Source organism: Anolis sagrei, chromosome 3 (genome assembly GCF_037176765.1).
Source record: "Anolis sagrei isolate rAnoSag1 chromosome 3, rAnoSag1.mat, whole genome shotgun sequence".
Taxonomy (NCBI): domain Eukaryota; kingdom Metazoa; phylum Chordata; class Lepidosauria; order Squamata; family Dactyloidae; genus Anolis; species Anolis sagrei.
Window position 1 is genome coordinate 30,379,655 of NC_090023.1, and position 26,160 is coordinate 30,405,814.

The 26,160-nt window shown below is 39.2% G+C and overlaps 1 protein-coding gene across 4 annotated transcripts in view; it reads right to left on the reverse strand.

Moving 5' to 3' along the window:
• Positions 1-26,160, reverse strand: part of ATP8A2 (ATPase phospholipid transporting 8A2) — a 438,434-nt gene that overhangs the window by 252,997 nt on the left and 159,277 nt on the right. For all 4 annotated transcript variants that reach the window (XM_067466581.1, XM_067466582.1, XM_060770914.2 and 1 more), the window contains one exon: positions 26,006-26,070. In XM_067466581.1, coding sequence (XP_067322682.1) covers positions 26,006-26,070 — 65 coding nt within the window. The remainder of the gene's footprint in view (positions 1-26,005; positions 26,071-26,160) is intronic.

Sequence of the window (26,160 nt, forward strand, 5' to 3'; positions counted from 1 at the left end):
ATATATCCAACAGCCATATAATCTGACCTACCCTACATGTATCAGTAGTGAAAACTATTCTTGATACACCTGTGAATTGAATAAATTACAGAGTTTAAGTCAATAAATAAACTTCCAAATTCACCTTTAAAAAGCAGTTTGTTATGTTCATGGTTTCAATACCCTCCCCCAAAAGACAATTACTTTCTATGAATTCAAAGACAAAGCTGTGTTAGTCTGGTTCAATATGCAACGGGATCTTGTACCACCTTTGAGACAAATTGAGAGAAGTAAGTTGGTTGCGTAAACTTTCATACTCTCAAGTAGTAGACTTTATTTAGTTTGTGAAATCTTAGGCTACCAACTTCTTTCTTTCGGTCTCAAAGTTGTGACAAAGTTGTTTTTGTATCGAACTATTTAATATTACAGTTATAATTTTAATAAAATAATTATCAGTATTGTGTTTCTTTTTAAAATAAACAACAACATGAAAATAACTCTCAGCAGCATGCTAAATTTCTTCAACTGGACTAATAAGAAAAACTAACAGAAAAGAGGGGTAAAATGGGGAATTGATAAGAGGTTTTCACTTTGTTTACTCATGTCAGGAGTGACTTGAGAAATGGCAAGTTGCTTCTGGTGTGAAAGAATTGGCCATTTGCAAGGATGTTGCCCAGAAGACACCCGGATGTTTTGAATGTTTTACCATCCTTCTGGGAGGCTTCTCTTATGTCCCTGCATGGGGGGCTGGAGTTGACAGAGAGAGCTCAACCTGCTCTCCCCAGATTCGAGCTGCTGACTTGTGAGTCAGCAGTCCTGCCATCACAAGGGTTTAACCCATTGAGCCACTGTTGAGAAGCAATGTTGTAATTGATCATGAATAGCTATTATTTATACCCATCACACAAATGGCTGCCCAGATAATCACCCAGTTTCCATATTTGTTTTTTAAATATCCCAGGAAAATGATAGAATGCACAAGCATCATATTGTTCCATTGGTCACTGTATTTGTATGTGCCTTGCTCAGGGGCACTTGAATGCTTCTGTCAGTGATATGGTGAGTTCAACTTGGGTGTTAGTACAAATTTTAAGGGAACCATTCAAGAACTGGGTCTACTTTGAGGTATCTTGGATAACTCCTTTAAAATCTGACTACAACCCAAAGGAGATTCTGAACTCCAGTCAGTGGAAGTTGCCTGTTGTCAATAATTTTGATAGCAATTTCAGGTACCTTGTTTTGGATTGTCCACTGACTAAAACCAATCCATCTACAACAGCTCTTCTCTTAAAGCAAATGCAGAAATTATGCTCTTTAGAGCACCGAAATGGTGTTCTTCAAAACAGGGACCTCACCTGGTGTACTACGTCCAATTCCAGACACCATCATTTAAGAATGATATTAACAAGCTGGAACATTTCCAGAGAAGGGAGATCAAAATTGTAAAAGGTCTGGAAACCATTCCCTGTGAGGAGCAGTTGAAGGAGCGGGGTATGTTTAGCTTGGAGATTAAAGGGAGACATGAAAATCATATTTACATATTTGAAACGATGTCATATTGAAATGGAGACAACTTGGCTCAGTCAATAAATCATAAAAAGACTAAGATTCGGAAGAGCTGATATGAAAACTGGCCACATCTACTCTGAAATCGGTGAAGAGTTGGATCAGCTCCATAGTGCCCAGATGCCATATGGAGATGATCCAGGATAATGGCAGAGCAAGGCCACTTTAATGCAGCCTTGCGCTACATTAGCACAAGTTAGAGGAAAGTCCAATTTCTAGCACAGAATTAATAAATGAAACTAAATGCAGCTGTCACCACTACTATCCCATTCTACCTGGGCTTAAGTGGTCTGGGGACATGGGATGTAAATCACCTCCCCCCCCCCTCACAACATGGTGGTCCCTTGCCATGACATGTGTTGACCTGTCAGCTGTCATATGCAGTGACATAGGACAGGGGAATAGGGGTGGGGGAAGGAAGCCTGGCTGTCCAACCATGCTGAACTGTGTTTGGCGCCACTGAGAGGTAAGGACTCCTTCCCACTTCTACAGTGGCAGGAGGATTCCCTGTGTGGCCCACTCCTGGGTCTGATCTGGCATATGACATACCAGATCAGCCCAGAAATATTGGTTAGTGTAGATCCAGCCAATGTCTCATGTCACATCTAAAGCACAACAGCTTTAGTTTCATTATCTTGGCTTCTAGTGAGATTTCGTTAACGTTTGGTTTATCATAGCTCTTTATTAGTATTTTGGGCAAACTATGGTTTTCACATACACAAAAACACATCCTTGTACAAAATTTGTCCTGCTTTGTTCTCTGGAGCTTACCCCTATTTAAGAGTAAAAAAGATTGCAGTCTTAAAAGTATTGCGACTTGGGGAGTACAAAAGTACTGCAGACCTTGTTACTTCTATGATCCCCAAGTTGGCTAGTAATAAAATTTGCTACTCCAGAGCAAACAAGAGGAAAGAAACCAATGTTCATGAAGTAATACACATCCTGAGGGGAAAGGTATGGTGAACTAGAGTTGTAGAGGTCAATAACAATTGAGGACCAATCCCACAGCCTAGACTAATTAATTCAAAAATTATCTGCTCTCCTTACCACATGAGGTAATTTCTAGAGGAAAGGAAACACCAGCTGGAGAAGGATTTAAGGATATGCATTATTGCCTTCCTCGGTGCTATTGCTGAACAAACAAATGTTCCCTATTTAACTGCAAGCAATTAGCTACGGTCCTTGAGATACCATTTGCTTATAGTTCACTAGGTAAATCTTTAGGGAATGGATGAGTGTGCTACAATTGCATCAAGCCCAATTCCAAAAAAATATGAGGCAATGTCCTGGGGAAGGTTTAGCTATTTTATTTCTTCCAAATGGTGAGTGGATAATTGTATAGGAATTCACACTGTTCCCATGGTGTGTTGTGCTCTCTGAGTCTATGTAAACAGCATGGTTACTTGTGACCCGAAACAGTTCCATTCAGTCTAACAGGATTGCCAATTTCATTTTTCCTGGCTGAGTACCTGTACTTTTAAAAACTACAGAAAAAAGAGGGAAATTAACAACGTTTTTTGGGGTCAGCTCCAGGCAAATCCTACTCCAGACAAGAGGAGCTCTTCTGCTCAGTTAGGAGAGCACGGCTTTACATAATTTGCAAGACTTACATCATTTGTTGATACATGTTTCACAGACTCTATGTATTTACTCCTTCCCAGTTATGATATTGCTAGAACTCTGCTCCACTTTTGTATCCACTCACTACCTAGAAGCAAGATAATGACTGTCAGAGTTTTGGAGAACAATACTTCTGACCTCGCAATCATGTTAAAAAACAAAGTATGGATCGTCAATGCTGCAATCCCAGGTGACAGCAGGATTGAGGAGAAACAACTGGAAAACCTGACATATGAGGATTTTGAACTACAAAGACTCTGGCACAAGTCAGTAAAAGTGGTCCCAGTGGTGATCGGCACGTTGGGTGCAGTGCCTAAAGACCCTGGCCTGCACTTAAACACAATTGGCACTGACAAAATTACCAGCTGCCAGCTGCAGAAGGCCACCTTACTGGGATCTGCACACATTATTCGCTGATACATCACACAGTCCTAGACACTTAGGAAGTGTCTGATGTGTGATCCAATACAACAGCCAGCAGAGTGATCTTGTTTGCTGTGGACTCATCTTGTTGTGTTTCAAATAATAATAATAATAACAATAATAGTAAACTTTATTTATACCCTGCCACCATCTCCCTGAAAGGACTCAATGCGGATCAGAAAAGCACTCAATAGTACAAACATTAAAAATACAACAAGCACATAAGCAAAATCATACAATAACAATAAAATTCACATATAACATCATAGATCTTATCCATCTCCTTATATAGATGAGAAAGAATAATCTCATTCCACCTTGAACTGGGAATACTCCCTTGCATTATGCTTATGATGTTATCCCACGGCTGGGGGTGGGGTGGGAAGGAGCGAAGGAAAGCGGGGGAATGCATCCTTAATAGTGGGGACACGAAATAGCCCAGTAATCTTCAGAGATGGCCAGCCATTCTATGCCATTTCCCCTCTTTTTTCTGCTTCTTCCCACTAATCTTCAAGCAGGAGTCTAGGGAACACCCGACTCCTGAAAATGGACCTTTTCAGGAAAATGGACCTTTCTCTCCATCTTCATATGCTGGCATAATGGATTTACACACAAAGCCACCAGAAGTGCCTGTGCATTATGGGAATACCTCTGGGGGACTCTTGTTACACCAGTGTGGGAAGACAGTGAGAAAATGGGGGAAATTTGGGAAATGTGGGATAAGGTTCTATGAGATATAGTAAAGGGCTGTGCCTCAGTCTCAGATTTTGGTATAGGACAATCCTGAACTGGCAACTTCACTCCAAACCCCCTTTGTGGTCATAAAGGAGAGCAGGAACTGCCTCTCCTAGAAGCCTTCAAGATATATTTTCAACAGATTGCAGATATCCCTTTATATATTACTAAATGCCAATTTTTCAAAAACAACAGTGGCCACTGCCATTTTGGGGGGCATTTGTGCCAGTCTGTCGACCATAGATAGGCTGAAAAGTAGGAAGTATGCCCTTGGAGTCTTTGCTGTAGCCCAATCCAATTTACAGCATGTGTTATACTTTCTTATAAGGTTGTTCCAATTTTCACTTTTGCATCCTGTGTCCCATACACCAAGCAATTTTGCAAATATGGAAATTAAACCATCATTACTGAACATATCCTAAATGTTTGGGACCAGAACTATTTTGGATTTCGGATTTGTTATGGATTTTGGTATATTTGCATAATATAATTAGAGGCCTTGGAGATGTGACCCAAGTCTCAATACAACATTCATTTATGTTTCATATACAGTACACCTTATAAACATAGTCTGAAGGTAGTTTTATGCATGTGTATAATGAAACGGGTTTATATGCATTGAATCATCAGAAAGCAAAGGTTTCAACCACCCATGTGAATGATTTTGGATTCTGGAGTATTTTGGATTTATGGATAATGGGGTACTCTTGCTGTACTACCACAACTAACCCTCGACACACACAAAAACAATAGTAAAACTAACCATACAACTGGAAAATACAGCACAGCATGATTTTGACTAGAATTGCAAGACTGACTAATGGGAAAGTCCTGAAGGATAAAAACTTTTTCCATATTTCTTCTACCTACAGCATGTTCCATTAAAGAGTGAATATGGCCCCTCTCTACAACATAGTAAACTTGACAGTTCATCTGGCCTTGCTCCTGAGTGCAGCTTTACCCAAAAAGCATTTCAAAGTTAACCACTTTTAATTTACTCATTCACAATTTAAAGAAACAGCAGGCACTGACAGTAAAGCTCCTGGCAATCATTAGAGCCTTGTTCCTACACAATTCACACACCATTCTGTTTACAAGAAACCAAACTTTCTGACTTGAGTGACCTGTATAAATTTTATTCCATTCTCCAGAGCGCATCATACCGATGAACAGTAGAGCACTGTTATAAATCTTGGAGTATCGAGCATAATTTGTTGACAGGCAAAGCATTAGAATATCTTGCAGTTTAGCTCATGTGTGGTCTCCAAGGTTTCTTCCATTCTCCGTTCTGGAAGAAACCTTGAGATGAGTTTGCTTGCATTTTGCAACTTTCCTAAACCTTTCAGAAAGACTCAATTTGATTAGTATAACTTTGCAGTTTCAACAACAAGAAAAAACCTGGCAGGTTATTTTATGGTCTCTCTCTTCAGGCTGTTAAGAGAAAAAGGTAGAAAACTTTTCAAATTTAGTATAGAAGAGAAAGATTACATCAGTTTTAAATATTGTTCACCAGAGATGATGTGGCCTAGATCCAAAGATTTAGTAACGTTCTGTTATAGTTATGATAAATTCTAAAAAGGAATTGCTTATTGTACCATCCCCTTTAACTGTGTAACCGTCCTATTGCAGCAAAGGCAGTGACTCCTTAAAGACCAAAACACTTGTTGCATCACATGTTTTTGTGGAACACAGCCCACTTCATCGGATACATATAGATGTTGTGGGAATCAGTGGCTGAATTCGTGGTGAAATAAACCCGAATGTCAAAAGGAAAGGAAATGCCCAAGGAAAAATGACAATTATGTTATGAATTATTATTATTATTATTATTATTATTATTATTATACCCTCGGGGCAGCTTACAAAGGGACAAGCCCAGAGAGCACAAAGTTAAAAACATAACACAATAAGATAGCATCAAAACAAAACCAAATAAAAACATATCACAATAAAACATAACACCATAAAAACAATACCATACGGAATGAGAAAAGTGCTGGTTCAGAGGGCACTGGGTTTGTGAAAATTCCTAGACATTGCTAAGGGAATACTAGTCATTCATAGAAAAGTTGTTGACAACACAAACAGTACGGTACTTGGGAAACTAATCAATCAATGTAATTATTTTAAAGGAAAAAATGAACCTTTCCCCAATTCAGTAGAAGGTAAGGTTGTTAATAGTACATAGGAGGATGATACAATTGTTGAAATTAATAGGAAAGGGTCTTGCTTTGCTTTTTTTGGCCTTCCATGAAGTAGTGAGAACAATAAATAGGATTTAAGAGCAGAATGGCATTCAGACAGACATACTTTTAGATACTAAGGAGTTTAACCCAGAGCCTGGAATTAACTCTTAAAGTTATTAATACACTATATTTTCACCTAACTTTCAAGATTCCCCTGTTGCTGCTAAAGTTAAAAATAAGTTTCCGTAAATTAGGTTATTAGAATTTGTTAGCATTAATTAGTGTGGGTGCCTCTCCCTCAGTCACATCTGATATACATATATATATTGTGTTGGTCTAACAACACAAGCAGAAGACTTTGAAACAGTCAAAAACCAACTTACTAATGCCTTGAAACCTCTCTCCGGCTACTTTAAAGATGAACACCTGAAGCCTAACCCTGCCAAGACACAAGTGTGTGCTTTCTACCTACGTAACCATGAAGCCAACAGGAAATTGAAAGTTACCTTGGAAGGCCAAAAGTTCAAACACTATTTCCATCCTAAACATCTCGGCATCACCTTAGATCAAAAATTTAGGAAACACTGTATAAACATCAAGCACAAAGTAGATGGATGCAATTACATCCTGTGGAAACTTATTGGCAGCGCATGGGGCGCAGACCCAAAATTAATAAGAACATCAGCCTTGGTTTTGTCTTACTAAACTGTCTTACTCAATATGCCTGCCCTGTTTGGCATAAGTCTACCCATGTGAAGCAGGTGAACATAACATTGAACGAAACATGCAAAATAATCACAGGATATCTTAAATCTACACCTGTTGATAAACTCTACAAGCTATCGGGCATTCCTCTCCCCCCAATGTGTGATGGGAAGTTGCTGCTAACTGTGAGAGAAAAAAGGTTGAACACTGTAAAAGCCATCCAAAGCATGGCTATCAACCTTCTCCCAGTAGACTCAAATCAAGGGAAAACTTCACGAGAACCACCACTCCTCTTAATGTTTCCCCAGTAACAGCAAGAGTGTCTCTCTGGGCTGCTAAACCAGGAAATCCCAAATGGATGCCCCCCCCCCCATGAGGGTCTGCCTCCAGGGGCAAACCAAAAATGGGGAACTTGGAAGTCTCTGAACAGACTCAGAAGCAGAGTGGGCAGATCAAGACAACCTGGCAAAATGGCACTCCATCCTGAGCGACTGTGGGGCAGAACAAACAACTCCGCATATGTATGCTTGTCCACAATGTCCTTCCTCTTGCACAGAGGAAGAATTGTTTAAAGCTATAGACAATGTGGATGCTATTACCTGTTTTTGGTCAAAAAATATTTAGCTACTTGTGTTCCCTCAATTTTTATCAGTTTTATACTTATTTATGCAATGCTTTTGAAATAAAATAAATAAAATACCTGATAATAATAATAATAACAGGCAGGATTACTTTTAATATGTGTGTTATGGCGACAATTTTTATGCATATTTTGTTTTGTTAATCTTGTGGTTATGTTGTTTTTACTTTGTATGTTCAGTGTTTTTTACCTGGGAACCGCTCTGAGTCCCCTCGGGGAGATAGTGCGGTATATAAATAAAATTTTATATTATTATTATTATTATTATTATTATTATTAGAGCTACAAATGGTAAGACCTAACTAGTAACTTAATCAATGTATTAATTAACAATAATTTATACAATTAAACTATATCAGTAATTGGTCTTATGCTAGTTTGAACTTTGTAGCCTCGCTTCACCGCTGAACAATAGTCCCATGTCACCTTCTTTGATGTAAGGTAGTTTGAGTCCCATTTCAAAAGAATGACAGGCAAATAAATACTGGTAAATAAATTGTGTCATAAGATTTCTTACAGTGTTGTTGTATACATGTTTGGTTACAAGTCCCATTAAATTCAATGGTTCTTTGTCCTAAGTCAAAATAAATCTTCACCATTTCATTACTAAACAACCACTTTTTAAAAATCTGCTTTAGAGTATCTCTGAATAAACTACAAGAATTCTATTTCTTCAAAACCTGGTTTACATCAAATTGCACTGTTGGTCTGAACAGCTGTGCAGACAGCAAAAGAGCTTTGGGATGTTTCTACACAAGTACATAGAGACTCCCTGTGGTGTACCTGGGACACACTCAACTCCTGGAATGATTCCATCAGTGTTGCCTCCAAATAATCCTGCACATCTCTTGGTAAGACACGTGGACAAATATCAGCGTACTGGAAGAAGAAAGACCACCAGCATTAAAGAGATGCTCCTATGCCATGAACTCCGCTGGACTGGCTATATTGTCTGAATGCCCAATCACCGTTTCCTAAAGCAATTACTAAACTCCCAACGCGAGAATAGGAAACGTAATGTTGGTGGACAGGAAAAGAGATGTAAAGTTGGGCTTAGAGCCAATCTTAAAAACCATGGCATAGACACTGAGAACTGGGAAGCCCTGGCCCTTGAGTGCTCTAACTGGAGATCAGTTGTGACCAGTAGGGTTTCAGAATTCAAAGAGGCACAAATGGAGGGCAAAAGGGAGAAATATGCTAAGAGGAAGGCATGTCAAGCCAATCCTGACTGGGACCGCCTTCCACCTGGAAACCGATGTCATCACTGTAGATCAAGAATAGGGCTCCACAGCCACCTACAGCTAAGACACTATACTTGGAGGACCATCATCCTTGGGCTAAGAGGGATAGTCTAAGTAAGTACCTGGGACAGCTCCAGAGCAGCGTATTTTACCTGGTTTAGACACAGCCCAAATGTACTGAGAAGGCGGCCTCCAAGGAAAATATTAATATGATCTCAGGTTTTTAATTTTTAGAATTTTATGCTTTTTTAATTTGCTTCTTTTCACTTAACTCTCTAAGCCTTTGCAGTGGTACAAGAAATAAACGGAAAAGGGGGACCTGTCCTACATCTCAATTTTCTTGTTTGAACTCCTTTAGACTGATGTTTGACTGCACAGAAAGTATCACTTCATGCGATTCATCCTGAATGTCAACAAGAGTGCTGTGTCCTGCCAAAATTCTGGCCCACATAGGCCATATTTCTTGGAGACAGTCAGGTTAGTGTGCCTCCTGTATTTATAAGATCTCACTGTGCAAGGATGGGATTTGGCAACAGGCTACAGAGTCAACACAGCTCCCGTAACAAGTTTGGCAGTGGAGTGTTCACCTTTAAATAATTCAAGCTGCCTGTTCGATCTACAAGAACTGAAATATTTCCAAGTGGGAGTTGGGGATTCAATTGTATGCCGGGCATACAGATTTTCTATTGCAAAACATTGATTTTTGGAAGATCCATGGTCTGGTGTGGGCAAGCAGCAGATTTCTTGGCCTTCCATTTAATTTAACAGCTATATAATCAGGGAAATTGGCAAGTGGACCTCAGTTACTGCATCTGTACTTTTCTGCCCCAGGCTTCCTTCAGGCCCTAATTAACCTTTGCTCATAAAGCAAGTCTGTATTCCAGAGCTGCTTAATGGTAATCATATATATATGGAGTAGCCAATATTGCACAAAGAACACAGAAATTTCATGTGCAGAAATATTATTTAAACTATATTTACCGAGTAGCAAAAATAGAACTTAAAACTATCCTTCTACATTTCTAGCCATTGCGCTTCCCAGCAAGGCACCCCACAATTTCTGCATATTAAAATTCAGCTGCAATTTGATTGAAGCTAAAATCCCGAGTACATTTACTGTGAAATGAGTTCAATTAGGTATATTGAAATAAGAGTCTGTGGGATCAGCATGTCAATCATCAGCTTAATTCTGGTTTTCTTATTATTTTTTTTAAAAAAATGACAGAGTACACCTGCTTTAAACTGCCTTTTTACATACTGAGGAAGAGAAATTCCAGCTTTCCCCACTTGCCTTTTTTCAAATATAAAATTTCTTGGCAATTACCTCTTCTTTTTACATGGAGTGTTTGTGTGTGTGCAGAATTGTAAAGGTGAAGGTACTCCAAAGTCTCATCGTCTGCTAGTGTAAAAATCCACAGTAAAAACATTCCTGACAGATAAGGCCTTATCACATTGAGGTTTTACCCATCGTAGGATGTATCCAGCACAGTTCAGGGATGCTGGATCCCATCAAATGACACAGAGCTACTTCCAGAGGAGCTCCATCCCTGAATTGTGCTGGAAACATCCTAAGAAGAGGCAAAGAGAATACAGGAGGCTTCTCATGTTCTCAGGATCAGCAATGGGGGTGAGCACAGGGGGAAGCTGGGCAATGATGCTTCTCCCATGTGATGGGGAAGGAGGCGCTGTGGGGTGTGGGGCTACCGATTCCTTCGCTACCTACCGGATTAGCCACACTGCCTTACGAATTCCCCCACTGTCACCCACACTGGATGACGAGTTCATGTGATGGGGTCACTAATCATGTTCACCCTCTGCTCAAAAACTTCCACAAAGTATTGCATCCCACTGTTGAACAGTTATTCTTCCTAATTTATAATCAGAATTTCCTTTCTTGTAATTTGATATATTTACTTTGTGACAGCCTTCTGAGATATTTCAAGATGACCAAATATCAAACTTCTCTTCTTTAGGGTAAGCACTCCCAGAAGCCCAGCTTCATATTGCATTCATTTCCAGATCCTTTAGAAACTTGGCCATGTTCTTCAGATTCTTCTTAAATTATGACACCCACAACTGGACAAAACACTCCTGGTGCTTTGATTGTATGTTCTTGAATGGCATGTGGTTGGATGAGATGGCCCTTGTGATCTCTTAGGCATTTTTCAATCAGTAACAGTTTGATTATATGGTGCTCATCCTCTTTACTAACTTGGGTCCTCCAATTTTATTAGGCCCCAGCCAATATATTAAGTGGTGAGGAATCATGGGAGATGCAGGTCAATAATATCTGGAAGACCATTTTCCATATATACTTCTAGGTGCAAAGATTACTGCAGACACAGACTGCAGCCAGGAAATCACAAGATGTTTACTTCTTGGGAGGAGAGCAATGACCAATCTTGAAAAAATAGTGAAGAGTAGACACATTACAATAGCAACAAAGATCTGCATAGTTAAAGCAATGATATTCCCCATAGCAACCTATGGATGTGAGAGGTGGGCCATAAGGAAGGCTGAGCAATGGATGATAGATGCTTTTGAACTGTGGTGTTGGAGGAAAATTCTGGGAGTGCCTTGGACCGCAAGAAGATCCAACCAGTCCATCCTCCAGGAAATAAAGCCTGACTGCTCATTGGAGAGAAGGATATTAGAGGGAAAGATCAAGTACTTTGGCCACATAATGAGAAGGCAGGAAAGCTTGGAGAAGACAATGATGCTGGGGAAAATGGAAGGAAAAAGGAAGAGGGGCTGACCAAGGACAAGATGGATGGATGGTATCCTTGAAGTTACTGTCTTGACTTTGAAGGAGCTGGGGGTGGCCACGGAGATCTGGCATGAGCTGGTCCATGAGGTCATAAAGAGTCGGAAGTGACTGAACGAATAAACAAAAACAACTTCTACTTTTATAATTTCCCGAATGTGTTGAAATGATTGCAGAGAGATACCATTCAAGTCTGCCATATTGGCATAGTTAGATCATTGTTGGCATGTTCACTGATGGCAGTTAACACCATCATAACATTTTTGTTCTGCCATTTCTCTGCACAAATTTGAACTTTGCTCTCCCAAGCATTCCTCCTTGATGTCAAAAATACAGGTGAATTTCCTCAGTCTTAAAAACGCTGTTAAATTCTGAACTTTCCTAGACAAGCAAGCTAGGGCTAAAATCCTCAGAGCAGTTATTCCAAAGTAATCCAATTAAGATTAGTGGTTATATTCTAAAGCTATACTTAAAGCACTGTGATTATACATTGCTCAAAGCAATTCACATTTCCCACTCAACAGAATACAAATGAAAAATAAATAATTTTTTAAAAGATGGGGGATTAGTCTGTCATCCATTTGACAGACATGCCTGTCTCTCTGAACTATGTTTATTAATGTTTATCTAATAAATGTGATAGCTGCATCCATTATTGAAAAATAATTTGAATAAGAAAAAATCACAGACCAACCAATATCAAATAGCAGGTTGGAAATTAAACTACTCAAGTAATTTCCCTACAGGCCAAAAGCAATAGGCTTAATATTTACTAAAGTTATTAGCCCTTTCCTTTGAGTCAACATTGCGCTCTTGTCTACCAAAATCATGATCACATCAGCGTACGGAACTTGATAATATTAATTTCCTTACTTATCAAGTATCTTGGGCCTGGATATCAAATCCTAATAATTTCAAAATAATAGGAAAGGCCTTCCAAACTCGCCCTCAAATAGCATTCCCAATAGCATTCTTACTAGAATAATTATGTTTGAATGACATAGGAAGATGTAGAACAGAATACAGGACTGGGAATTTGAAACAGTACAAAACCCTCAACTGTTCAGACCTATTTTTATGCCCTTCATGATAACACTGTCCCAGTGCAGAGCTTGAAAATGTTCTACTTTGGATGGAAATTCTCAGAATCTATCAGTCAATGTGGGGGACTCTGGGTACTGCAGTTAAAAATAGCATTTGCAAACTCAGCTTCCAATTCTCATGCAAGCAGGACCAGCCCTACTTTCAACTGCACATTGTATGCCCACCCTGATACAAGTTTTAGACCGAGTCATAACAACCCTTCATATATTCACCATGAAAAGCAATCAATCAACTCAAAGCTTTTGTTTCCCAGTGGGATAATATATTTCAGTTCTTCATGCATTGAGTTGGCAGGGAGAGAGGGATATGGGGTGATGAAATGTTCCAAAACAGGTGCTGTGCCTATAATTCATCCAGAACTCAAGGAAGCCAGGTCTTAACATACTAACAGATATGTTAACAGATATCAACATGGTACAGAATAACAGTTATTCTGTGGCATGCTTTTTTAAGCCACCCATACTTCTGAAATACAGGTCTTGTAGAAAAAAAACAAAAATCTTCTAAATTGCTCATGGCTTGACTCTATGTGCAGTTTCATCCTAATGTACACACTATGCTCAACAGCTTAATCTCCATGCAAATATCCTACTGCACGGGTGCATTCTATATACATTAATTCATAGATTTCAGAATTTGGAAAAGTTGCCTTTTGAAGAACAGCTCCCAGAATCCCCAGTCAGAAGGACCACTCACCAAAGCATATCATTATTATTTTGAAAATAGCCTAATCCTGTTTTGTTTTTGTTTTTTTAAAAAAAAACTGACCAGTTTTTGAAACTATATTATTCCTGTCTAGAAACTAACTGGTTTTCTAAGAGCTTGCAAAGTTCCTTTTTCAGATTACAACTCCCAAATTTTTTCAAACTCAACTCCCAGAATCTTGGGAGTACCTTCAGTTCTGCGCACGCACACACACAAACACACAAACATCTTCAATTTTGAATGTGTCTGCAAATACTATGTGTAACATTTCCTGGTTGTGATGGTATGCCCGAGCCTTTGGGAAAAACAACAGTGTCTGGCTTAACTTGGGGGCTATCTGATACCTTCTGTTAAGATTAAGACTCTTAGCAGTCAGAGGCACTTTAGGCAAAGTGAAAAGCTAACCAAAATTAGTTTACTGAAACAAGGTGAATAAAGGACTAACTCCACCCAGGACTATTATAGGATATCTCAAAACAATACATTATAAAAGCAAAATTTGCTGTTATCTCTCTGGAGTCTTTGAAAGTCTCTTGCCACTGGTGAAAAGCGATGGTTATAATCTGTCTCAGTCTTCTTCCTTAGGCCAAAAGCTTCTGTTGTCTCTTGGACTGATGGCATATGGATATTGCTGAATGCAGATGCTAAGGATGCCTGTTTTTTGAATTGCTTTGGCCTGGGATTGCCAGACAATTTTCTCTATTCTTTGTAGCTCTGTTGCAGGAAAAGGAGTCATCCAGCAAAGGAGTTCTATAAAGGCAAATGCAATAGACCAACTAACATTGGCCTCTAGGGGTTTTTATGCTCCACCCAAACTAATACAAATGAAGGTATCTACATTATTGGGAAAACCTATAAACAGTAGGAACTAAAGCAGAGGAGAGGAAAAGGCAGAGCCAAGACTTCACACTGGTCAGAGGGGAAAGAAGCAGCAGTCACTCCCAGTCATACATCACAAGCTGCTTCACATCACTCATCCCTGATATGTAATATGCAGAACTTGAAGTAATTATCTTTTTGAACCATAAACACTGGATTGTAGAAGTATACTCTTTAAAAAAAATATCTGCTGCACTAGCTGCTCATATGAAGTGCCACCAATTTCAGGACATTTGATAGTACCTTGAAAATTAAAAAAAAATCTATTAGGTGCAAATTACTTGAACCACCTAATCTCCATTCAAATGAAAGATATGATGTACCAAGCCAGACTATGAGGCAAGGATAAAGAACATGTGTTCTCCAGATGCAGTTGCCCTTCAATGTCCATTAACCCTACCCATCATCAGTAATGATGATGGATGATGTGATAGACCATCCAACAACCATACTTTTCACAGCTTTCATCTGCAGTAGCAGTAGCTGTCCAAACTTTCCCAGCTTTACCTGGAAATGTGAAGGATTTAATCTGGAATCGTTTCTGCACAAAACATGGGCCACAACAGCAGATCCTACAGCTCCTCCCAAATACCTAATCAAGAAAGAAAGTCCTATATGCTTAAGGATCAAAGTGCTAAGAACCCCTAGTGCACTATACAAACTGGTCTCTTTGTAAGTACAGGCAGTCCCTGTGATAATTGGATTTTGAGGGGAAAAAATGACTTGTTGTGGAAACAAGGACTGGTGCTAAAACTTTAATGGGAATGCCTTTTCCCTGTGATAACTCTTTCCGGAGGGAATTTGCCTTCTGTGGGGTAGATTCCTCTCACTTCCTGTTGTCTCACCCCCGTTCTTAACTAGGAGTCATTTGTAAGTCAGATTTTGCAACTTGAGGACTGCATATATAGAATTTGTTGTTGTGTGCCTTCAAGTCATTTCTAACCTATGCTAACTCTAAGGCAACAATATCACAGGATTTTCTTGGCAGGATTTGTTCAGAATAGGCTTGCCCAACTTGTACAATTGAGATACATTCCTCACCTTGTACTATATGTCCACTTTTCATGGATATTTCAACATACCTACGCCGATGTTCATGAAAAACCCAAAGCTAACTTGCACAAAAGACTCCATTAATTTAGTAAGGGTAAACCTTAATGGATATAAAGACCACATGAACTGCTTGCAGAGGGGAGTAGACGATTGTTTATTTTCTCAGCCATCTCCATAAATTAACCTCACCTGGCCTGTCGGTTTTCTCACAGAGGAATGGGTGCTTAGATCTCTACAGGAATTTATACAATGCCAACTATTCATTTCTATTTATTTTTCATTATCACTTTAATCACTGACCTTCCCGCTAAGGCTGGAAATTGGGTTCCTTGTGGTTCTTTGGAGATAAAAATCTACATCATCAAGTAAGTGCTGCTAGTGAATAAAGGGTGATTTATTTTCTTTGCTATGACTACTACTATTACTATAACAACTAATAATAACAATAATAATGATACTGTTGGCCCTCCATATGTGTGGATTTTAAGTTTGTGGGCTTGATTATTCTTGGATTTGATTAAAGTCTTCTCTATATGAATCTCTAGGTCAGTGTTTCTCAACCTGAGGGTTGGGACCCCTGGGGGGGGGGGGTGTCGCAATGGGGATGTCTGAGGGGTTGCCAAAGACTATCAGAAAACACAGTGTGTGTTATGGGAGTTTTGAGTGGGAAGTTTGGCCCAATTCTATTGTTGGTGGGGTTCAGGATGCTCTTTGGGTGTAGGTGAACTATAAATCCCAGCAACTACAATTTCCAAATGTCAAATCTCTTTCCCCAAATTCCACCAGTGTTTACATTTGGGCATATTGAGTATTCGTGCCAAGTTTGGTCCAGATCCATCATTGCTTGAGTCCACAGTGCTCTCTGGATGTAGGTGAACAACAACTCCAAAACCCAAGGTCAGTGCCCCCCAAACCCTTCCACTATTTTCTGTTGTTCATGGGAGTCCTGTGTGTGCCAGGTTTGGTTAAATTCCACCATTGGTGGAGTTCAGAATGCTCTTTGATTGTAGATGAACTATAAATGCCAGCAACTACAACTCCCAAATGGCAAAATCAATCCCCCCCCCCAACCCCACCAATATTCAAACTTGGGTGTATCGGGTATTTGTACCAATTTTAGTCCAGTGTATGATCCTGCATATCAGATAGTTACATTACGATTCATAACAGTAGCAAAGTTAGTTATGAAGTAGCAACAAAAATAATGTTATGGTTGGGGGTCACCACAACATAAGGAACTGTATTAAGGGGGCACGGCATTAGGAAGGTTGAGAACCACCACCCTAGGTCATCTAGAGCCATTCTATGGTCAGCATCCTGAAGAATTTGACCACAGAGTCATGCTGCGGGACCCATACATTCCTAGAGGGGTGTTCTCTTAGGTAAAAATAAAAGTCATTTTTAATTCATGGCTTTTAAAAACTTTGCCCCTAAATCCAGTGAATATGGAGGACTAACCGTAATAGTAAGAAGGATGGTGCTTGTGTCTGTTTAATTTATTTCCAACCCACCTCATTTCTAATTCTGTAGTAAGTGTCCACTATGGAAATTCAAATTCTTTAGAGACTTAACTTTTGAATGACAAGAGACATTTTCTCCTTTTTAAAGCTTAAGGTACTGGATCTCCTATACCGCTATAAATTAATTCACTTGCCAGCCAATGCTGAAGGTTATACTGTCAATTTGCAATAGAAGTCTAACAGTTGCCAAACACCGCAGAATAAGACAAGGGTGAACAAGAAATGCAAATGCCTACTTGTGCTCTCACTCACTCCTTTTCTCTGTATATAGATATTCCATCCCATCCATAGCTCACAGCTCAATTCCATTTATTTTACTTTGCAGAATAAATGGAAACTCGATAATACTTGAATTACTGCATTCACTGTGCATTTAAAGCTAGAGGCCCAATTAGCCAGCCGCTGGAATTGAATTGCCCTGCTTTTGCCTGTAATTGTAGACAATGATTTCCAGAGTGGAAAGGAATTCTTTTTTTGATGTGGAGAGCTGTATATTTAATTCTGCATTTGCACTGCTGACTTGCTATACACGGTATTGACTATCTAATTAACACTCTGAAAGTCTGCATTTGTTCCTCCCAGAGAGCTGGCGAGAGAATGGCGGTTTCCATCCATTTAACCACACTTCTCCCATTTCATCTGATTATTAAATACTGTTCCTTGTGCAGCTTACTCATTAACCTGATGTCTCTGAGTCTCTGTAAGATTAAGGGAAAACTAAAAATCTTCAAGCAATAAAAACTGACAGCGAAGTTGACCCCCCAATGTATTCTCTCTCCCAATTTTCCTAATTAGCCTCCTTTACTAAGTCCCACTACTGTGCGCAATAATGGATCTCTGCTTGGCCTGGCTGGTGATTAAGATAACTATGCTCAGTCCCAGATGTTGTTAAGAACAGCCTTGCTTTCTCCCCCAGGATGAGAGCCCACAGTTTTTTAGGGGGGAGGGGATATTGAGCCTTAAACCCCACTTGTCCCCTAGGTATTTATTCTGCCACTTTCCAACCCACTGTCTTTGCATATTAAAATTATTGTGCAGATTACAGAATGAAAGAGGGGAGGAACCTCCTTATTTGCTCCTTCTGTGCAAAATGCACACGTTACTTGAGATATAACAAGTTGCTAAGCTGGTAAGTAGCTTGTGTTTGCAAGACTCAACAACAAAAGAAGACTGAAAGGAGAACATGTGAAGTGCGGGTGGGGAAAGCCATCAAACTTGACTAATTTTGCAGAACTAATAAAAAGAAATCACAAGTCCTCACTCGTAAGTAGTCCCTTTTATCCATCCTATTGAATTTGAATTTTTAAGTAAGTAATTTTAAAAAAAATTACTGCAAGCCTGTAGTAATTTGCTTTGTGTTAGATGAGTGTTTCTCAACTTTCCTAATGCCACAACCCCTTAATACAGTTCCTCATGTTGTGGTGATCCAACCATAACATTTTTGTTGCTACTTCATAACTAAGTTTGCTAATTGTAATGTAACTATCTGATATGCAGGATGTATTTTCATTAACTAGACCAAAATTTGGCACAAATACCTGATGCGCCCAAGTGTGAATATTGGTGGGGTTGGGAGGGGATTGATTTTATCATTTGGGAGTTGTAGATGCTGGGATTTATAGTTCATCTACAATCAAGAATATTCTGAACTCCATCAATGATGGAATTTAACCAAACTTGGCACACACAGAACTCCTATATGACCAATAGAAAATAGTGGAAGGGTTTGGTGGGCATTGACCTTGAGTTTTGGAGTTGTAGTTCACCTACATCCAGACAGCACTGTGGATTCAAACAATGATGGATCTGGACCAAACTTGGCACGAATACTCAATAATTCCAAATGTGAACACTGGTGGAGTTTGAGGAAAACAGACCTTGGCATTTGGGAGTTGTAATTGCTGGGATTTATAGTTCACCTACAATCAAAGAGCATTCTAAACCCCATCAACGATAGAATTGGGCCAAACATGCCAAACAGAACCCCCATGACTAACTGCGTTTTCTGATGGTCTTTGGTGACCCCTCTGACACCATTCTCATGACTCCCTCCAGAGGTCCTGACCCCCAGGTTGAGAAACACTGTGTTGGATCATTTGCTTTTTCAATTGTTTCAACAAAAAAATATTTTCAATTTTTTAAAATTAAAGTACAAATTATGACTTCAATTACATATGTGAACTATTAAAATCAGTCATGGTGGTAAGTATCCAAAGGGCTGCTAAGGAATATGTAAATACTTGACTATGTGTCTTGGAGCTTCGCTGGGTTAAATCCAACACATAAGTATGCAAGTCCATTAAAACCAATGAGTTCATGAACATCTGATTCTGTGCTGGATTTAAGAAGCCGTTTGGTTTTCTTCAACATTTACATTTTTTTAAATCTCAAGTTTTTTTCTAAGTAATTTGTGAATGTTGGCCACTTCTTCAAAAATGATTTGAAATGACATTCTTTCCCACCTGCTCCAGCCAATATGAACAGTCTTTTCCCACCATGGGAAAGGGGAAGAGAGAGGGGGAAATTTTTTCAGTATGCCTGCCATGTAGTTGTTAAAGAATAAGAACATTTCATGAGACAGAGATGGCAACCCCAATTCATACCAAAATAGCTGAAAAACACAAGGGTAGTCAATCATGCTTGGAAGAGGAAAGCACTCAAAGGCCCAGACCTGTCAATATTGGTTTCACTCACCTTCACAAAGTTGTTTTAAATTCATCAAGTTCTTTTCATCATATATCTTCAAACTGGCTGAGTTTGGTAGGGACTGTCCCTATCCATCCTTTGGCACCCCACTTACCAAGCTGCTTTTAAAATGTCCCGGTTTCTTGTTTCTTCCCCTGTCCTTGGTACTTCATCACACTAGAGAATAAATACACTTTAAATCCAGTCTCTGCCTCCTGCAGAATTCTGGGGTTTGTAGTTTAGTGAGGCTGTTAAAGGCTCCTCCCTATACTACAAACCACAGAATACTGTAGGAGGGAGAAACCAGATTTAAAGTAGATTCATTCTCTCATGTGATGAAGCACCTGGTTTACTTCGGTTGCTGCAAACTGAGTTCCAAGTGGGAAAGAAGTTTGCATTTAATCAGCAGTAGAGTAATGAGTCCTTCCCACTGGACTCATTGATTTTTTTTCTTGTTTCAGTCTTTCCTAAACTCAGCATATACATTCAAGAACCTCTGGGTCTGACTCTGTGGTCAATCTGACTGTGGTCAATTTAATCACACTGGAGGACTTAAGAGATTCTGGGAGAGGTGTTTTCTCTAGGATCTCTTGGTCATTCAGCATGATCTCTTGGTCACACAGCATGACTCTTTGACCATAGAGATTACTAGCAAAAACATATTAATCAAATCTGAATAATCAAATCCGCAAAAGTTAGCCAACACTGGAAACACTACAGATGGCTGCCTTTAGATTCAATCAATTATGCATTGAGATTCAGGACTGCTCCCAGTTCGTGGGGAATCATAAAAAGGACAGATATTGCCCACGGCTATTCCTAAAAGTGTTTCCCATTTTCATAATGCCTGAAGAGAACGCTAGATTTGTCTCCAGAATTTCATTGACTAAAGCATGGATTTAGTGCATTTGTGTAATGAATGTTTTCAAATGCATTTCCTGTAGATTTTTTCTTCAAATATCGGTAGTTCAGTCTCATTTTAATAACTCATCCAAAAATAAACACACATGTCAACTCTTTAAAAACTGTTCACTTTTCTAGAATTTGTAAATGTTCGTGCCAAGGAGCAAAGATTTCCAATAAAGAGTATCAGACTTATATTTCAGCCTCAATTTAAGAGTGTACAGCCTTCCCCAAGACAGTGTCACCAATATAAATTATACTTTTGGGTGGCATATAAGTCAAGAACAAGTGCATCAACATAGTTGCTGAAATTTGTTTCAATCAGTTAGAATTTTCCATACTAACACTACCTCTGAAGAAACCAGGAATATTCATATGCAATCTGTCATTTATAGCCCAGTTTTATTAAGTATAGAAGGCAGCACCATTTAAGACAATCAGACTTGTACCTACATCAGTAAGTTTGTAGCTGGCCATACAATCCTAAAATCAAATATTTGGAAATATTTGGCTGACCACTTTCAAATTTGTTCTTTTTATAAAAATTCACCATTTCTTGCACAGAGTACAGCATTTTCTGCACAGAAACTCTACAATCTGTATTTCTGCACAGTAAATACGTTTCTATACAGTAAACAGTATTATCTGCATAGAAAGTAATATTTTTGCACAGAAAATGCTGTTTTGTGTGCAAGAGACTTATGTTCTATACAGAAAAGTTAGTTTTTGCATAGAAAATTTCATTTTTTCTGCAAATCAAATAAAAAAACAAAATCATTGGCATTATACATACAGAATCACTAATGAATGGTGAAGATTGCCACCCATCCAGGATTCTCCTTGTCAATATTTTCTAACAATTGAGAAAGTTATTTGGCAACTATCTTTGAATATTTTCAAATATCCTTTCCAACTTTACAAAGCAACTTACATTCAATAAATAATATTAAAATGCAATAAAAATTATGGCTGGTGTTCTGTAAGTTATGCCTGCATAAGTGTTTCATATTTGCATTTATGATCATGGCACCATTCCCATCATTATAAATGTTCCTGAAACTTACCTTAAAAGCCAGTCAGCTTCCCTAGGCAATGGAGTTCTGTGGCTCTAGTAAGTGGGGCAATACAGGATGATATGACCATTCCCTTTCTGTCGGAGACAAACTCTGAGACATCTACACTGACCATTTCATGCAATGTGAAGTTAGCTTCAAACTGTGGCCACCAAACAACAACAACCCACAAAAGTATGTAAAATAAAACCTTAATGTGCACGAGTGCTCTTTGGTTTGTGTAATCACCATATGGGGCTCAAACCAGCTCCAGGATTTCCTGTATAACAGTGAAACCACTTTCTTCAATACAGGTTTTAAACGTTATTAAATGGTCAGTGTAGATGGGGCAGGATTTGCAACAGGACTTTTACTTTCTTGCAAGAGGGAGCTGGTAAATCATTTCACAGTGCTCCTAAACACCAGCGCTGCAGAACTCTGTCCCCATCTAGAAACCTTACAGTTTACCAGAGTGCACTATGCTTTTTAATTCAAAGTGTCTCAAACATGTCAATTAAATATCCAAGTCTGCAAATTAGTTTCTTTGCCAACAGCCATCAAACAATTCAAAATTGATCTGAGGTGTTAACAGAGCTTTCAAACCCCTTGTCTCTACTCTTAGGCATTGTAAAATACCAACTTTTCCATTTTCTTTATCCAGAAAGTAGTTCTGAACTTCACAAAATGCCTCTTTAATACAGCTTAATTAAGAATTGATTCTATGGCTGATTGTGCCACAGTCCATGGGCAAGATACCCCCCCCCCCCAACATATACTCCGTAAGAGATTGGGAAACACTGTTTAACCTTTCTATAATTAGCACCAAGACAATGAAAGAAAGAAAGGACATTATTGTCTAAATATGCTTGGAATATTAATGGGTTATATTCCTTGATTCCACAGGCTTGAATAAAAGACTCTTTTTGTGCCTGTACAGCAAAGCACCATGCCTAATTGATGATGATGCATAAATTTGGAAGAACGAACGATAATTATGACGAGAGGAAACATTTATTCCAAGGCCAAAGTCCAACTCTATCAATTACAGCACTGAACAACATCTCACTACATTTATTTCCTTTTTCTTCCCTAATTGATACATGCTGACTGCATTTAAGTTCTTGAAGCTAAAAAGAGAAGTTTGCATTCAATCAAATGCAGGTTAAATTCAGAGAAATAAATGAGAAAAGGGGCAGATTTAATATGACTTTACTGCCACTCCTCTGACTAGTAGCCTACCAATCTTATTTCCTGCTAGGAGCCACTGCTGAATTAATGGCATTAAAGCACAGTAGCCTCAGATGTTGTTATTAGTAGTAGTAGTAATAGTAGCAGTAACAGTACTAGTAGTAATACAACTGTTACTACTATGTGCTGCCTCTTCCCATAAACAGGACTCAAAGTAGCTTACAAAGGGAATAAAATAATAAAATACTTATAGAGTGTGCAATTTTTGAAATCTGGGCAAGCCATCCCTTTGTTTCTCTATGTCACAACACACAATATACAGCAAGGTTGTTACAGGTCAAGCTGTGATTGACCAGCCTCTCAGCCAAGGGGAGGACTCTTTCTGAGACTCCAAACGGGGCAGGGAAAGCGGGTGTGCAGCATGGTGTGCACATGCAGCTGAGGGAGAGCGTGCGAGGTTGGAGGGAGGCTCACACCAGCAATTCCCTTCAAGGCATGGGGGTTCTGTGTGGAAAGTTTGTCCCAATTCTATAATTACTGGGGTTCGGAATGCTCTTTGACTGTAGATGAACTATAAATCCCAGAAACTTCAACTCCCAAATGTCAAGGTCTATTTTCTCCAATTCCACCAGTGTTCACATTTGGGCATATTGAGTATTTGTGCCAAGTTTGGTAGAGATCCATCATAGTTTGGGTCCATAGTGCTCTCTGGATGTAGGTGAATTTCAACTCCAAAACTCAAGGTCAATGCCTATCAAACCCTTCTAGTATTTTCTGTTCGTCATGGGCAGGCATGTAGCCCCGGGGGGGGGGGGGGCTTGGGGGCTTCAGCCCCCCCCCCTGAAATTCGGATGGTGGTCCGCAAGAAGGCCTTACTGGTACATTATTTAAACTGTTATGTTTATTCATATCATGATCTGATCACTATGCTCAATATATCCCATATGCATGGGGGCATTGGGGTAATGATACAAAAGGTTTGCTAGGGTAGACCCTCTTTCACTCATAGGGTAGACCCTCTTTCACTCAGACTCGCCCCCCCCCCGAACCAAACTCAGCCCCCCTGAAACAAAATCCTGGCTACGGGCCTGGTCATGGGAGTTCTGTGTGCTAAGATTGGTTCAATTCCATCATAGGTGGAGTTCAGATGGAATTTATAGTATGTGAACTATAAATCCCAGCAACTACTATTCCCAAATAACAAAATCAAACATCAGTATTCAAGTTTGGGTGTATCGGGTATTTATGCCAAATTTGGTCCAGTGAATGAAAATACATCCTGCATATCAGATATGTACATTACGATTCATAACAGTAGCAAATTACAGTTATGAAGTAGCAACAAAAAATAATGCTATGATTGGGGGTCACCACAACATGAGGAACTTTATTAAGGGGTTGCAGCATTAGGAAGATTGAGAACCACTGATATAGAACATACAATTTTTGACAATATCCATCTTACACTAAACTAAAATAAATAAAAACTTGTTTAGCTTCAAGTCTGGACCCCTTTAAAGTATGTAAGCATAAACAACAAAGGCAGTCAAGAGATAACCCTGTGAGTTAGAGCATTAGATGACACCTGATGAGCATTCTGCAAATGTGCAGAAGACAAAGATATCTAGTACATCAAACATAATGATAAGATCTAAGAATTTTATTTGATAGTGTGTTGCGTGGGTGGTAGGAGAGCATAAAAGAGCAAAGTCAGAGCCACAAAAATATATTTTAGCATGCCTCAAGTGCTGCCAGAGATGCTGTCTGAGTAAAGAGTGGAAGATCGTTCCTCATAGCCCTGACGTGCTGTCCTACAATGCTGATTAATTACGATAAGGGTAGGTATATGCCAACATGCTATTATTATAGTTAAGATTTGTTCAACCACTTTTAAGGAGCTTAATCCCTGGAGGCTAAAGATGAGATATTTTCTCATGGACAATGGGTTAAGTGTTAAGATGAAATGTCCTAATAAACATGATGGTTATCTGACTCTAATGTAAGATGCCTTGTACACAATGCTGTCAAAGGTAACAAAGTTGAAATGTATGTGTTTCTCTATGAGGTTGGGTGACCAAAAGCTGATAAAGATGACTCCAGAAAGAGTCCAGAATTAGCTGACTGATGGCAAGGAATCCAGCAGTTTAAAAGACAGAGGTAGGGAACCATGCTTGTTCAAAGCCTCCTCACCCTCAGATGACTCACTTTAGAGGACTTAATGGCAATTGCCTGCTTGTTGTACACCAGAGCAGGAATACCTCTAACCTTAAACACCACACCAGCTTGGTAAAATCAGCAAGCACTTTATTGAAGAATATATGTATACAAAGAAGTAAAATTAGCAAAAACAGTAAAGTTTCCAAAACAAAATAGTCATGAGCTTCAAGACATAATAAGATCCATTGGAACAACAATCCATGAAACAAGGCAGCATGAAAAATGTAATACACAAAACAGGTGCTTGACAAAAATTTAGTACTAAGAACACTTGAAAGCAAGACCGTCATGAAATTCCAATGTTGACCCAACTGAGGCAACTCTTTCCCATGAATCAATATAAGGCTTTTCCAGGTCCCAGAACCGAAAGGAAAACATTTCTCTTGATCTTACCACCAGATAAAGGTTTCTTATCTTTCTTTTCCTGTAAATGAACTGATCTTCTTTGCGCCTGAGCACTTTGCCTCTGTTTACAAAAACTTTGCCTTCTATCTACATTCTCGTTAACTTGACTCTCATTAACTTCTGCACCTGACAAATCATCTTCAGACAGTTGCTCTGAGAAAGACTGTGAAGGGCCTCTCCAAGGAATGTGTCCTTGTGAATCTTTCAGAAACAGCTTGGGCCTCTCTTCTGAGTTTAATTCAGGCCCAAGTGAACCCCCGTCCCTATTGCCAACAGATCTAGGCCCACCATCAGGAACATCATCCCCATTCCCATCATGAACATCAAACACAATCACTGGGTGAAGAGGCTGACATACAGCACTGCACCTTTTTGAGTAACTCTAACCCAGTTGTCACACTTAGATTAAAAAGAAGAATGGCATTATTTACTTACATCCAAAGAATCTTCATTCACAAGGATGAGAGACATACTCTGTGACACGAGCTTGCACGAATAACCTGTGGAAATAAATAAATAGGTACTTGATTATTGCCACTGTAGTGATGAAGAAGGCTTTGAAGGCTATTATTTCATTACTCCTTCGCAGT